Raw genomic sequence first — 15906 nt, 5'->3', positions numbered from 1 at the left:
AAACACAAAGAGAGAGCAAGGCTATGTACTATGAAAAACACAAAGAGAGAGAGCAAGGCTATGTACTGTGAAAAACACAGAGAGAGAGGGCAAGGCTATGTACTGTGAAAAACACAAAGAGAGAGCAAGGCTATGTACTGTGAAAAACACAAAGAGAGAGAGCAAGGCTATGTACTGTGAAAAACACAAAGAGAGAGAGCAAGGCTATGTACTGTGAAAAACACAAAGAGAGAGAGCAAGGCTATGTACTATGAAAAACACAAAGAGAGAGAGCAAGGCTATGTACTGTGAAAAACACAAAGAGAGAGAGCAAGGCTATGTACTGTGAAAAACACAAAGAGAGAGAGAGCAAGGCTATGTACTGTGAAAAACACAAAGAGAGAGAGCAAGGCTATGTACTGTGAAAAACACAAAGAGAGAGAGCAAGGCTATGTACTGTGAAAAACACAAAGAGAGAGAGAGAGCAAGGCTATGTACTGTGAAAAACACAAAGAGAGAGAGCAAGGCTATGTACTGTGAAAAACACAAAGAGAGAGAGCAAGGCTATGTACTGTGAAAAACACAAAGAGAGAGCAAGGCTATGTACTGTGAAAAACACAAAGAGAGAGCAAGGCTATGTACTGTGAAAAACACAAAGAGAGAGAGCAAGGCTATGTACTGTGAAAAACACAAAGAGAGAGCAAGGCTATGTACTATGAAAAACACAAAGAGAGAGAGCAAGGCTATGTACTGTGAAAAACACAGAGAGAGAGGGCAAGGCTATGTACTGTGAAAAACACAAAGAGAGAGCAAGGCTATGTACTGTGAAAAACACAAAGAGAGAGAGCAAGGCTATGTACTGTGAAAAACACAAAGAGAGAGAGCAAGGCTATGTACTGTGAAAAACACAAAGAGAGAGCAAGGCTATGTACTGTGAAAAACACAAAGAGAGAGAGCAAGGCTATGTACTATGAAAAACACAAAGAGAGAGAGCAAGGCTATGTACTGTGAAAAACACAAAGAGAGAGAGCAAGGCTATGTACTGTGAAAAACACAAAGAGAGAGAGAGCAAGGCTATGTACTGTGAAAAACACAAAGAGAGAGAGCAAGGCTATGTACTGTGAAAAACACAAAGAGAGAGAGCAAGGCTATGTACTGTGAAAAACACAAAGAGAGAGAGAGAGCAAGGCTATGTACTGTGAAAAACACAAAGAGAGAGAGCAAGGCTATGTACTGTGAAAAACACAAAGAGAGAGAGCAAGGCTATGTACTGTGAAAAACACAAAGAGAGAGCAAGGCTATGTACTGTGAAAAACACAAAGAGAGAGCAAGGCTAGGTACTGTGAAAAACACAGAGAGAGAGGGCAAGGCTATGTACTGTGAAAAACACAGAGAGAGAGCAAGGCTATGTACTGTGAAAAACACAAAGAGAGAGAGCAAGGCTATGTACTGTGAAAAACACAGAGAGAGAGCAAGGCTATGTACTGTGAAAAACACAAAGAGAGAGAGCAAGGCTATGTACTGTGAAAAACACAAAGAGAGAGAGCAAGGCTATGTACTGTGAAAAACACAAAGAGAGAGAGCAAGGCTATGTACTGTGAAAAACACAAAGAGAGAGAGCAAGGCTATGTACTGTGAAAAACACAGAGAGAGAGCAAGGCTATGTACTGTGAAAAACACAAAGAGAGAGAGCAAGGCTATGTACTGTGAAAAACACAAAGAGAGAGCAAGGCTATGTACTGTGAAAAACACAAAGAGAGAGAGCAAGGCTATGTACTGTGAAAAACACAAAGAGAGAGCAAGGCTATGTACTGTGAAAAACACAAAGAGAGAGAGCAAGGCTATGTACTGTGAAAAACACAAAGAGAGAGAGAGGTGTCTTTTCATCGCTTACCAAAGCTATTAACATGGCAACCTAAAATACACCATTCAATTATCCACTCCATTAGGCCTCCATACAGACAGCCAGATGAGCAAGAGGCTGAGATAAACAACGGCCAAATGAGAGAGGTGGTGTCGGGAGGGGGGGGGGGGGGGGGACTCTCATTGATTAGAGTTATTTCAATAATCGATTTACATAATCCACAAAAACCACAGCAGGGAGAAGGGGAGGGGGGTGAGAAAAGAAAGACAGTGAAGTAAGAGAGGAGGAAGCAGCGAGAAGGAAAGCCAGAGAGAGAGAGAGAGGGGGGGGGGGGAGTAGGCTGTTCTGTACTCAGACAGAGAGAGAGGGGGAGGAGGAGTAGGCTGTTCTGTACTCAGAGATAGAGGGGGGGGAGGAGTAGGCTGTTCTGTACTCAGAGAGAGAGAGGGGGAGGAGTAGGCTGTTCTGTATAGAGAGAGAGGGGGGAGGCTGTTCTGTACTCAGAGAGAGAGGGGGGGAGAGGAGTAGGCTATTCTGTACTCAGAGAGAGGGGGGAGAGAGGAGTAGGCTATTCTGTACTCAGAGAGAGGGGGGGAGAGAGGAGTAGGCTATTCTGTACTCAGAGAGAGGGGGGGAGAGAGGAGTAGGCTATTCTGTACTCAGAGAGAGGGGGGGAGAGAGGAGTAGGCTATTCTGTACTCATAGAGAGAGGGGTGAGGCTATTCTGTACTCAGAGAGAGAGGGGGGGAAGAGGAGTAGACTGTTCTGTACTATTTGTGCCCCTCAAATTGGGCGTGAAATTGCAATGTGTTGTTGGAGAGTCTGTCATTAATTTAGTTAGCAGTCACAGGGATGGAGCTAATCTGCCGTTCACCGAGCACGGCAAAATATCAACACAACTAACGAAACAAGGATCAAAATTCAAATGATATTCTTTATGTAAAGCTCGTCAAAACTGACAGAAATACTGAGAATGACACAGACGACAACGTTTTTGGAGATTATGCCAGGTTGGGTGAGGAGCAACGGCACCGTAACTTTACAAGCCAGCTGGATTCTCTCGTGAGCTCTCTTGACAAGACTTTGCCCCAGAATCTTGATATCACGCTGGGCGTTAACTGAGTGGCTGAACCCACTCACTCTGCTCCGGTCAAACCAATCAGCGGCAGCTATGGGCAGGCTTTGGGCTGGTGTGTGAAGCCATCAACAAGCTCCCGCCTGTTTAGTCCATTCAGCTAATTAAATTAGCATTAGTTGATGCTAAACGCTGATCATTTTAGCTCTACAAATATTATATGGCACTTAATAAACTGAGCTCATAATGGGAATATACATTGTTTGTGAACTACAAATTTAAAAAGTTCATAAAGTGCCATATAATAAACTGAGCTCATAACGGGAATCTACATTGTTTGTGAACTACAAATTTTAAAAGTTCTAAACGCGAATTTGGATTTTCCAGAGGACCAGCCAGGACCGGGTGTTAGCTAGAATGCCTAGCCACCTCAGTTGGACAACATACAGCACAGCTCTCATGGGCTCTATTATATAACGTGACGTTACAGTTCACCATGTTTCAATAAATGTTTTTTGAGATTTTAAGGTGCTTGGACGTTTGTTTTGCTCTTCTGTCTGTCTTATACATTCAGGCGGTGTCTCGTCATAGATGCGTGGTCAATGGGGGAAATCCTCCCATTCTTCCCAGCCAGCATAGTTAGCATTTAGCTACTAGCCCAGCCCAGGCAGACAGGATTAGGGATTCAACCACTGCAGTAAACGCACATCTAAACAGACGTCTATGTAGCTGCTCTTGAATCCCCAATCCTGTAGTGTATAGTAGTGTATTTACACCCAGGTGCAAATAGTATCTGCCTTAAAAATACTTGTCTTACACCACTAAAACAGTAACCGAAAAACAAAAACGTGTAAAATATTGCAATCTACGTCCCTCTCCCAGTCTACATTGAGGACTTGGCTCGGAGTGTGGAACAGAGCAGACGTCTGATCATCGTTTTGACCCCAGAGTTCGTCGCCAAAAGAGGGTGGAGTATCTTCCAGATAGAGACACGCCTCCACTCCATGCTGGTTACCGGGGAGATCAAGGTACGAATCAGGAAGTAAAACAGCTTTAGGCTCGGTTCCATTCAGTTCCACATGAAAAGCTGAGCTTTGCCTGTAGGACAGTTCACATAAGTCCCAGTACATATTTACAACATTGCACCTGCTGGACGAAACACTGTCAACACAATACTGACTTGTTTCATTCTGATGTTTTCCTTCTCAAATGATTGACTGAGCTGTACATACATGGACAGTCCCTGTTGGGGAATGCCCCCTAGTCCGACACCTCATGAGTCCGAAACCTCATGAATCCAACACCTCATGAGTCCGACACCTCATGACTCTGAAACATGAAGCATTGGACTTACGGCTCATTAGTCCGACAGCTCATTATCCTGGCAATAAAGCTCATTGTTCCGACGGCTCGTTGCTCCAAAAATACACACTCTCCGTGTCCTGCAGTGCAAAGACCCATGGCTCTCAATCAGCCCTGCCTCCTAATGTTAGACCCATGGCTCTCAATCAGCCCTGCCTCCTAATGTTCCCCAGTTGATTGGGAGCATCTGCTTATGCCAATAACCTAGTTCTGCATGATAATTAGCCATGGGCTTCTGTTTGTTTGAAAAACGATCATTCTGCATAATAATGTGTGTTTGTTTGAGACACTATGGACGATTCAGTGTGAATAATGGACAAATAAAGAAAGATAAATTTGCCCCAGAGATTCATTTAATTAAAATTATTTGGAATATTAGTTAACCTAATATGTTAACTTGTTACACATAATAATGACCTGATTTTCATTTTATTTGTTTTGATTTTCTTTATTCATTTACTTTTTTATTAATTTACTTTTTTATCTCCATCGGAATGATTTGTAAATAAATTCCAATATTATTGGCCAAATCCATCAGCCATGTGACCGTGGCTTTCCTGCTCATTGGCTATTCACTATCAGCCCTGTCCATGGTGCTGAATCAGCGGGGGTTTATCTTTCTGGTAAGTTATTTTACCATTGCAGATTTCCTATGTCGGAATAAATCATGGGAGTTTTACCTCAGTTGGTGTGTGTCCTGTCACATGAGTTGTTAGATGTACTGTAGCCTACACTGTAGTTTTTAAACTGAGTTTTTAATCAGCATACTGTAGGCCCTACAGTATGCTGATTAAAAACTCAGTCAGAGCTGGCCAGAAAGATATCCTATGCAAAAACCCTGCAGGTGTTGTCAGACTGCTCTCCACTTGAATGCGCTGGGGATAGCGAGCAGACGTAATATGAGCAGGAAAGCCACCGTCAGATGGCTGATGGATTTGGTCAATACTTTTGCCTTTCTTTTTAACAATTAATTTCAATGGAGAGAAACAGTAAAAGTAAATGAATAAGGAAAATCAAAACAAATATTAAATGAAAATCATATTATTATTATTATTATGTATAGCAAGTGACAAGTTTAACTAATATTCCAAATAATAAATAGAATGAAATAAATCTCTAATATTTATTCGTCCATTGTTCACACTGAATCTCCCATAGTTTCTCAAACAAACACATTATTATGCAAAATGATCGTTTCCTCAACAGAAGCTCATGGCTACTTATTAAGCAGAACTACCAACAATGAGCTTTTCATTTTCAGGGTAACAAGCTGTCGGACTAATGAGCCATCTGTCCAATGCTTCATTTTTTCGGATTATTGAGGTGTGGGACTCATGAGGTGTGGGACTAGTGACATGGAACCTATCTTACAACTTCAATTTCTCATCAAGCTCCAAAGTGTATGTATGAATAAAGCCACCTAAACTTATTAGGCCAAATAAAGCATAAATGATGTTAACCTTAATTCATGCCTGGAGTAGAGACATATTTTGGGGTTTGAGGTTTGACATATTGGCCATTGATTTAGTTTAGTTCTTCACAAAGGTTCAGAAGGAGAGTTTTCCATAATCTCCCGTTCCAGTTTCCCCCAGAGCAGCTCAATTCTGCACAACTGCCCAAAACCTAGACATTCACTTACATTAAGTATACCTTCCAGTGGGGCTGTTTCAGCACAGCCTTGCTCAGGGGCGGAGCGACCCTATCAGCCCAGAGGGGGCGAAGCTCTTAGGGGGGCCCCATCAAAAAAAAAAAAAAAAAAATTTTTTTTTTTTTTTTTGAAGGCCAGGCCAGGCCGCAGGGCCGGTTCCAGAACAAGATGACTAGGGGTGCATCCTAGATAGGAAGGGGTGCAGATGCCCGGCCAAAGGCCGGGCCCACTCGGGTGGCCGGCCAAAGGCCGGCCGGCCGAAAAATTTGACATGTTATTTTACTAAAAATAATGCATTTGACCATCATTTCAAGTAGAATGATACCACCCAAGCAAGAATATTTCAAGTGTTTCAAGTGCTTTACTGAAATATTTGGACCATATAATGATAATACAATTATCTCAACCTTAAAAGGTTACATATAGGTGCCAAAAAGCCATAAAATCACATCAAAGAACAAAGAAAAACAACAACTATAATTCAAGTTTAAACAGTAAGTGTGCAGCTGTAGCATTTATACATTTTTTTACTTTTCAACTGAGCATGCAGACAAATAAGGGTGCAATGCATGCTTTTGCACCCCCGTAGAACCGGGCCTGCCAGGCCGCAAAGAAAAATGTGCCTTTTTTGCATGTTTGAATCGGTTTTAGCCATATTTAGTGGAATATCTAATTTTAAACACACCAATGTTATTGTCTATTGATTGAATTCCTCTCAGACTCACACCACTGACTTTATTAAATAAAGTCATTTTAAGTCACAACTGTAAAATAGCTGATAGCCCCTATATCCGAAAACACAATTTGTCACTCACTGAGCCAAGTAATATTATGTCCAAGAAAGACTACAGTGAAGCCACTTTACAGACAAGCTTGTTCTGAAGAAGAAAAATAAAAACACAGGTTGCCAGCCAGGTGGCCTGGCCTGCAAAAAAAAAAAAAAAAAAAAAAAAAAAAAATTTTTTTTTTTTTTTTTTTTTGATGGGCCCCCCTGACGAGTGGGCCCGTGGCGGCCGCACCCTCTGCCCCGGCGTACGCTCCGCTACTGGCCTTGCTCCATGATGAAGGGCTTGTCTCCTCTCCTCTGTGTCAAAGCCCCACAAAGAAATATTAAATAAAGAAATGTAGTGAAGGACGTCACACATCAAAGAGAGTTGCTTGAAGGGTTGTTCCACTTATAGATTGTCAAATCTCTCTTTTCTCAAATGCTGCCCTACCGCCGTCTTTCCTTCTGTCCAGGTGATCATGATAGAGTGTGCGGACCTCAAAAGTGTCATTAACTACCAAGAAGTTGAAGCACTTAAACACACAATCAAGGTACTGTATAGAACTAAGAAGCTACAAAGAAATTAGTTGCCTTAGCTCTGATTGATTGAATTAATCTTCTTTTCCCCATCCCCCAAGGTCTTAACCATTATCAAGTGGAGGGGCCCTAAGAGCAATGAACTGTCCTCGAAGTTCTGGAAGCAGGTGGTCTATGAGATGCCTGCTAAACGTAGAGAGACACTGTCCAGACGCCAGGTAAACTGCTCAAATCATGGTGGAAATTGTCTGCTCATACTGTAATGCATGTGTCTCTCACTATCATTGTATTATTATTATTATTATTATTACTACTGTATTACATGTGTCTCTCACTATCTACTGTACCTGCTTACAGAAGAGACAGTTGTGTAATTCTACACTAAACCATGTGCAGCAGCAATTATCCTCTCTGATAGGGCTTCATGCGGCACCGCTTCTCATTCAAAACAACTAGGGCGGATCCCGTGAATCTTTTTACATACATAACCTTTTATAGATCATCTGTTTAGACTTAGCGCCAAACTATTTTCTACGTACTTTCTCTGAATTGTAACGTACCTTATTAACTGGAGCCATTTCCTCTTCTCTTTCTCATCGCAAGGAAAGTGGTAGAAAAACTCTGGTACCAAATGGTACCAAACTCTGCCAAAACTCTAGTCTTTCACCATTGCTGCAGGCAATTCAAACAGTCCCCATAGGGACAGCAGGTATATAATATTATCTCCATGGTAACAGGTGATGGACTCTGGTGAGCAGGGCCTGTTCGGTGACCTACAGACCACTGTCTCCACCATCGCCATGACGACCACCTCTGCCTCCCTGGCACCCCCTAGTGACAGTCGCCATGGACACCATCAGGTCAGCCACAGCATATTTAATACTGTCCACATTTAAGAGTCAATATAGACCGCAGGCCGGGATGACCTGTTTTTGTAGGCCAACCCAGAAGTCCCTGCACTTCCGGTTTCCTCGTCTCAAAATCAATGGGATTTTATGGGAATTTCGGTTAAATGCCTGAAATAAGGTCTGTGGTAAACAAAAGTTTATGAAGCGGCTAACCTCGTGTTCAGCAAGATAACCACTTTTATGACTTTTGAAGTGTAAATGTGATTTTTTTAAATCGCGATTTTCAGAAAATGCTTAGAAGTCATAATATGTGGTCCCCATTTGCTTGCTAAACATGAAGTTCATCGTTTCATAAACCTTTGTTAACCACAGACCTTTTTTGAGGCATTTAAGAGAAATCCCCATGCAAAAATCCCATTGACTTTTAGATGAGAGAACCAGAAGTGCTAGGGAAAAAGTGAACAGTGAGCACACTCCAAAAAAAAAATATATAACTTCGGTGCAGGGCACAAACAATATCAAGTCACAGCAGGAAACGCCAGCACACAAAAAAGTCTTTTTGAAGGTTTAATACCTGTAGTCTGGGTAGGGCAGCAGCACAGCACAAACAGTTTCGGCACACAGGCCTTCCTCACTGTTGTGACACTGCCCCGGCAGAACCTCAGTCAACTTTCCCCTTTCCTGTTATCACCAAGGACACGTCTGTTCAAAGGTAACATTAGGCTGTGAAGTCATAACATTGGTATTTTGATACCAGTGTTATATGACTTAGTAATGTTACTTTAGAACAGACGTGTCCTTGGTGATATGATATCTAGTATCACAGGAAAGGAGAAAGTTGACTGAGGTTCTGCCCGGTACCAAGCTTGCTCAACTGTTATTGGAGCACAGAGAGAAAAGTGGTGGGACTTAGGAAAGTTTGATTGCTGATTCTAATATGCAAAATATGTACAAATCGCCATTTTGGGACAAATAATAAACGTGAATATAGGCTAGAAGGCTACATGTTTTTTCCACCACAGGTTGCCTTGACAACAGAGATCCCCGACTACAACCAGATGACCTTGCCGCTGGGTGGGGGTCACACAGCTACGGCAGCCCAGATGAGACATTTCTGCCGCAGCTACGAGTTCCAGCTGCCGCCGCAGCCCTCTTCCCTGTCGCCTCCCCTCCCCCCGCCCTCCACTGTGCAGTTCTCCACTCTGGGCCCTGGGGGACGCCACGTCTACTGCAATATCCCTATGACGCTGCTGAATGGACAGGTGGGGGAGAGGGCGGTCCCGTTTATGTTTTGGTAGTTTATTGTGTTGCTTTCTTTTCCCAGTTAGTTGACTTAGTCTGACTTCCATCATCTGCAAAGTATTTTGTTTACTTTAATTGAATTTCTGTAGAGTTGTATGTATGCTCAGAATATAATCAAATTGAAAATAAAAACCCCTTTTTTCTCCCCAGGGGTTCAGAGCAGCTCACTGGGGAAAAGGAGGTCTGTCTTGTTCAAAGAAAACATAGACAACATAGTTTACAGTATGTCAGTGGTTCTCAAAGTGGGGTACAGGGACCCCCAGGGATCATTTATTTTCACTATAATAGAGTACCGCAGGGATGACGTATTTTTGTAGGCATACCCAGAGGTCCCTAAACTTCCTGGTTCCTACTGTATGTGTAAAAGTCAATGGGAATTTTCGATGGGAATTTCGGTTAAATGCGTGAAATAGGGTCTGTGGTTAACAAAAGTTTATGAATCAGCTAACTTTGTGTTCAGCAAGATAATCTTCACAAATGAGGATGACTTTCATGACTTTTGAAGCGTTTTTTAAATTGCATTTAAAAAGAATGAAGTGCATTCACACTTCGAAAATCCTAAAAGTGGCCCTCATTTGTGAAGATTATCTTGCTGCACACACATTTTGCTGTTTCATAAACTTTAGTTGACAATAGACCTTATTTCAAGCAACCAAAATCCCCATCCAAAAATTCCATTGAGATTAACACGTAGGAAGCGGGTCTTTCGGACTAATTCCTGCAGTACTCTATACCATATATACGTAGATATGCCATCCATAAATAACACAATGACAGAATGTGTATGAGTATTTTGGTCATGGGTTTCATACACTTTCTGTAATAAAAAATGTAAAAGATAAAACCTTATCAGATGGGGGTCCCCGGGACAAAACCTTATCAAATGGGTGTCCATGGTCTAATTGGTGTCAGTTTATGGGTCCTTGATGTGAAAAAGTTTGAGAACCACTGGTTTATGTTATCCAATCACAGATGTGCATTTATTCTCGCAGAGTTGGAAAATGAAAGACATGGTTTACTATTATCCAATCACAGACTTGCTTTAATGTATAGAATGCAGCGCCTGTTTGTCCGTCTTGGCAAGGTTCCCAAACACCTTCAGACGGCTCCAAGGTGTGAACATGTGCTGCTCCCAGATTAACAGATGAATTAGGAAATGTGTAAATATTGCAAATGTAATGTACACGGAGGAGCCATTCAGTCTAATCTACAGTTAAATGCTGCATTATTGTCAACAATAATGGTATTGATTTTGTTTAATTGAATCAATATGGCACAAGTAAATTTTGGCATATTTTGGCAGAAGTAAATTTCAAAACAGTGTGAAATGAACATTGACTAACAGTTGTGTTTCCCAGAGGAAGAGAAAGCATTACATTGCTACTAATAGATATTGTTTATGCAGTAGGTGATTGCTTATAGTGGCAGTGCTGTGTGGGAGCGTGCTGCTCATGGCTGCTGTGCTGTGTTTCTCCTGCAGGTGGCTCAGAGCAGTACGCTGGGGAAGAAGCCAGAGATCCACATGAACAGCACCTTCGTACCGCTCACCAGCAGAGAACTAAGCTCTGACATCTGGTAGATGGACTGCTCAACTGCTACTGGATGACAGGCCGCTTCACAGACTGCTTTTCACTGGCTTTGGACACGGGGTAGACCGGTTGACCAACTGGTTTTCGGACTGTGTACAGACTCGTGTCATACTAGTTTTCGCGAGAGACTGCTTACGGACTGGTTTTGGACCAGTTGGCTTTCAACAATGCGTAGACTGCATTATGCCTTGGATTCACACTGGTTGGGTGTACTGGCTGCAGACTGCTTACAGACTGTTTACTGGCTTGTTTTGCAGCCTGCAGATTCCAGAATGTAGAAATGTATTTCACATTGGTTTAAGGACTTACCAACTGCTTGCAGACTGATAAGTAAGACATGTAGCTGTTAGTTAATTACAAATGGAGTACCATCAGCATGGACTTGGACTGCTACTACACAAAAGCTATCTGTCCAGTAGTCTGGTTATGCTGGTACACTGGTTACTGACTGATCATACTGGTTTGACTGGTGGGTAGAGCATGTGGACAGGTACAGACATGAAGATGCAGCAGAATGGAAAACAGTAAATAATAAAAAATAAAAAAAAGTCAAGAAAAGGTTCCAGGATACTTCAAAGAAGAATATCCATAGACAGGAGCTCTTCATTACACGGAATACCAGTTCAATCTCGGACTACAAATCGACCTTTAAAGACGATAGACTACTGGTCTAATCACACACCAGCTGAGTACGTGGAAAACCATTTCTGTCTGCGAGCTGCTTAACTGCTTGGAAAATTGGTCTACATAAAACAGAAGTAGCATAATCTTGGAATGCCAGTCAATCTCCTAGCTAGCGGAGTTACTGGAATATTGATTGACCTGACGACCAGGTGGCTTGTCGGAATACCAGGCAACCTTCCAGTTATGATCTTGGAAAACCAGTCCACCTTAAAACAACAAGTGAACCTCTTTAAATACCACTCTGCTACTTGTTATCTGGTTAGGCTCTTAAGAGGCTGAAATGGTGGACTATAAAAATTAATTCACCAATACCAAGATACCAATGGACTCATGAAGCATTGGCTACAGTGTAGCAGCAGCAGTGGAGCCGCTACACTGCTGAATTGCTAAACTTGAATACTGGAAAGACTGGAAAAGCACAATCGACTGGTGTTAATGGAAGAAGGGCCAGTTGATAAAACGAGTTGACAAGAAAGCTGATTGACGGTGGTTTAGTCTGAACAGACCAACCTCATCAGTGAACTAGATGAGGTTAATGGACTATAGAATTGGAAACCAGTCAGCTCATCACCTTGTAATCCACCAAGTGTCTGGCTAGTAAAACTAGTGGACTAGTCAAGAGGCTGGCCTAGTGGTGAACCGTCAACTCTACCACCAGGCTAGCCCCTTTCGGGAGTGTTTTTCGGGCATACTATGACGTGATCATCTCCCCTCCACAGTCCCTTCCCCAACGGTACACTCTCTTGCTGCTAAAACTCCCAAGCAGTCGAAATTGGAGATACGCACGTATTTACAAGTGTCACAGAAACATTTCAAAGCCACCTACCAAAGCAGAAGGGTTCATTGCTTCTCAGCGTCAGGGTTTGAAAGCTCGATGCTGCTAATAAATAACTTTAATATATCAATCCTTCTGTCTTGTGCTGCTGCGCCCAGCCATCATAGCGCTCCACAGCGCACACAGAAGAACACATAGAGAAAGCACGGCGGCCATCTTGGTATTTGCGAAAAAATACTATCACCGGCACAGAATTCTGATCAAAAGACGTTGCTTGGGAGTTTTAGCAGCTAGAGGGTCTACCGTCAGGAAAGGGACTCTGGAGGGGAGATGATCACGTCATATGCCCGAAAAACAGTCCCAAAAGGGGCTACCACCAGGCTAAATTTAAGGCATACAGGAGTTGGCTTTTTCTATTTTGCATGACCACCCATTTAGATGAAAAAAATTATCAAGGAAACACAGATAAATGAATAAATGACACAACCTTTTGTCGCATACTCTCTTAATATAGAGGAGAATAAATGATTTATGTTGATATTATATTTGTTTTCTGTCCAGCCATAAAGAAATACTACTTGAAAAAGGGAAAAAAGGAGGTGTCCCTCCAAAAAACATTGCTCTGTTTTTTATTTATTTTGTTTGATTTTATTTGAAGAGTTCTATCCTTTTATAAAGTTTGGTAGTCCTTTACAATGCTTTGTTTTTAATGTTTGACGTGTTACAATAATATCTGTACAGCTTTCATAACTTCTACATAACAATAATTTATTCGCTACAGACTCTGTTAACACCCACGGGCGAGTGAGTGAGTGAGTGAGTGAGTGTGTGTGTGTGTGTGTGTGTGTGTGAGAGAAAGTGTGTGTGTGAGTGTGTGTGTGTGTGTGTGTGTGTGAGTGACCTTGCCCCTCGTTTTGCTTTCTTTCTGTTTCTCCCTCCATCCGTGGATAGACTGTTGGATGGACATGTGTCATAGCAGTACAACCCTGCTGATGGACATCTACCAGTCCAAAGGGGGCGGGGCCACATGCATAAAAAGCCCGACTTCAGCTGGACCTGGGACACATTCTTCTTTGTGAGCTTTAAGAAACCAACATTATTACCGTGATATTTAAGCAAAAATGAATAATGTTTCGAATTTACACAAAGGTACTGTCATTGTTTTATTAAAAACAATGAATTCTGGATATTTGAGATTGTTTGATACAATAATGAATTATTCGTTTGAGTTATTATTCGGTGGCAATATATCGTGGCTGTCTTTTGCTTTCTGCTCATTTCTTTGAATATTCTTTTGATATATTAGTTGAAATAATTTAATTAAGAGCAAATAAACGTTATATCGGTTGTTTTATACATATCAGATGCCTCTCCTCTTACACATTCAATCCCTTTCTCTCATCGACTCCTCTCAGACTCACAGCCCTCCGCTCCATCAGTCATTAATTTCATAATAGTTTTGCTTGATGTATCGATATCATTGTAAAACTTTCTGTTCAGAAAGGTGGAGAGAGATCACTAAAACCAGTTTCACGCTCAACTGGGCTAATCTCAGCTGAACTGAGGTACAGTGAGTTGAATTGGATCCAAGCTACGCTGAGCTGGGACTGCCAAAAGCGCTAGTGAATAGACTACCACAGGAATGAGTCGGGAAGACCTGGATGTTAGCACTTCTGGCTTTTACGCGTAAAAGTCAATGGGATTTTTGTATGTTTTTTTTGGTTAAATGATTGAAATAAGGTCTGTGGTTGACAAACGTTTATGAAACAGCTGTTTGTGGTCAGCAAGATAATCTTCACAAATGAGGACCACTTTTATCATTATTGAAGCGTAAATGCATTTTTTTAACACCATTTTCAGAAAACGCTTGAAAATTCATAAAAGTGGTCCTCATTTATGAAGATTATCTTGCTGAACACAAACTTTGCTGTTTCATAAACTTTTGTTAACCACAGACCTTATATCATAATGTCTTGGACTATTTTCAATAATGAAGACTACTTAGCAGCTAACGCCCAGTTCAGGTCATATCACAGTGCACGCCCCCTTTCTTTGAGGTTGTATAGCCCATTCATTGTTAGGCTCGCCCCCTTTCACTGATGCTGTCTCCTCATCCATTCACAGTTTACCATGCTGCACGTGGCAATAACCAATCAGCCCAAGCTATTCCTTTCCAGCTGATCCCAATCACCTAATCAGCGTAGTATATCAGGGTCCATGTTTACTCTGTTTGCCATGTGCTGTGTATGTGCCATGTGTCATTCTCAGTTGCTGATCATCATCGCTGAAGCAGTTGCTTTCGCACCACCTCCTCCCCTGACCACCACCATCGTCATGACTCCTGAAGAATTCCCTATGGGGGATTTCCTATCCTATTCTTCACTGACGACGCCCTCTCATCATCTCAGGAGAGCGTCATATCATAGAGTCATACGCCAAAATTAATTTGTTGTATCATTAAAGCTTGTTAAACTTTCTACTAGTCTCTCATTATTGAAATTCATTTAACCCAAATTCCCATACAAAAATCCCAATGACTTTTTGCACATAAGAACCAGGAAGTGCAGGGACTTCTGGGTAAGCCTACAAAAGCACATCATCCCTGCCATACTCTATAGAAAATAATTCGAAAGGAGATGTACATTTTAGGCAAATAAGCAAGTTGCAGCAAACCAAATCAGTGTTCATGAAGCACTGTGTTTGTGTGTAGCCTAATAATGAACAAATAAAGAAACATAAGCCACAAGCCACTCAGAACATCAGCACGCAGGAATGATGATTGTATGGTTTTGCATTATTCAATAAAACCATTGTTTAGTTCACACAATAGACCCTTCTCACGGGGGCCATTTTGTGTCGAGAAGCCAGGGTAAACATAGGTGCAAGCAAAACACTAACGAGAGTTTCCAAATTCCAATCATGGAAGTTGGAAACCCTCATTAGTGTTTTGCTTGCACCTGTGTTTACCCTGGCTTCTCGACACAAAATGGCCCCCGTGAGAAGGGTCTATCTGTGCTCATTTGAATGTGTAGGACAATTCATCGCAGACTACATTTGGATTGAATGTCGAGGTAAAATTGGAGAAAATGCAAGGATGACTTTAGTTCTATGATTATAGTTGAGATTAAGTTCAGCTTTTGGTAAACCCAGCTCTCTGCTGTGACCTGTAGCCCTAGTTGGTCGCTTTACCTCCCGCCATTTTGTATCAAATAAAATGAGTTGAACCAAATGTTGGTAGCCCTTTGAGTTGGTGGTGCTGTCTGTGATCATTTGATCTACATTGACACTTGCTTACATTTTTCTTTTTCGGTTTAAATCACATCACACAGAGGAGCAGTTTTCTGTACATATCCTTGTCAGCACAGTGTTGTGTTGTCTGGTTGAATGGAGCAGTATGACATGGGGAAAAACAACAATGTTCTGTTGTTTTACAAGGTGAGAAGATGAGAAAAGTGTTATTTCCTTCATATTCTGTAG

At 41.8% G+C, this 15906-nt stretch overlaps 1 protein-coding gene across 1 annotated transcript in view; it reads left to right on the top strand.

Annotated features, from left to right (window-relative positions):
* Positions 1-10950, top strand: part of il1rapl2 (interleukin 1 receptor accessory protein-like 2) — a gene marked incomplete at both ends in the record, with an annotated part of 345922 nt that extends 334972 nt beyond the window's left edge. Inside the window, 7 exons of the mRNA XM_083652367.1 lie at positions 3801-3946; positions 7168-7245; positions 7333-7449; positions 7969-8091; positions 9102-9341; positions 9532-9562; positions 10862-10950. Of these exons, the coding sequence (XP_083508493.1) occupies positions 3801-3946; positions 7168-7245; positions 7333-7449; positions 7969-8091; positions 9102-9341; positions 9532-9562; positions 10862-10950 (824 nt within the window). The remainder of the gene's footprint in view (positions 1-3800; positions 3947-7167; positions 7246-7332; positions 7450-7968; positions 8092-9101; positions 9342-9531; positions 9563-10861) is intronic.
* Between the last annotated feature and the right edge of the window lie 4956 nt (positions 10951-15906).

The sequence above is a fragment of the Poromitra crassiceps genome (assembly GCF_964638095.1).
Source record: "Poromitra crassiceps genome assembly, chromosome: 15".
Classification (NCBI taxonomy): domain Eukaryota; kingdom Metazoa; phylum Chordata; class Actinopteri; order Beryciformes; family Melamphaidae; genus Poromitra; species Poromitra crassiceps.
The sequence above is the reverse complement of the archived record's forward strand: the minus strand, read 5'-3'. Positions and strand labels throughout refer to the sequence as shown.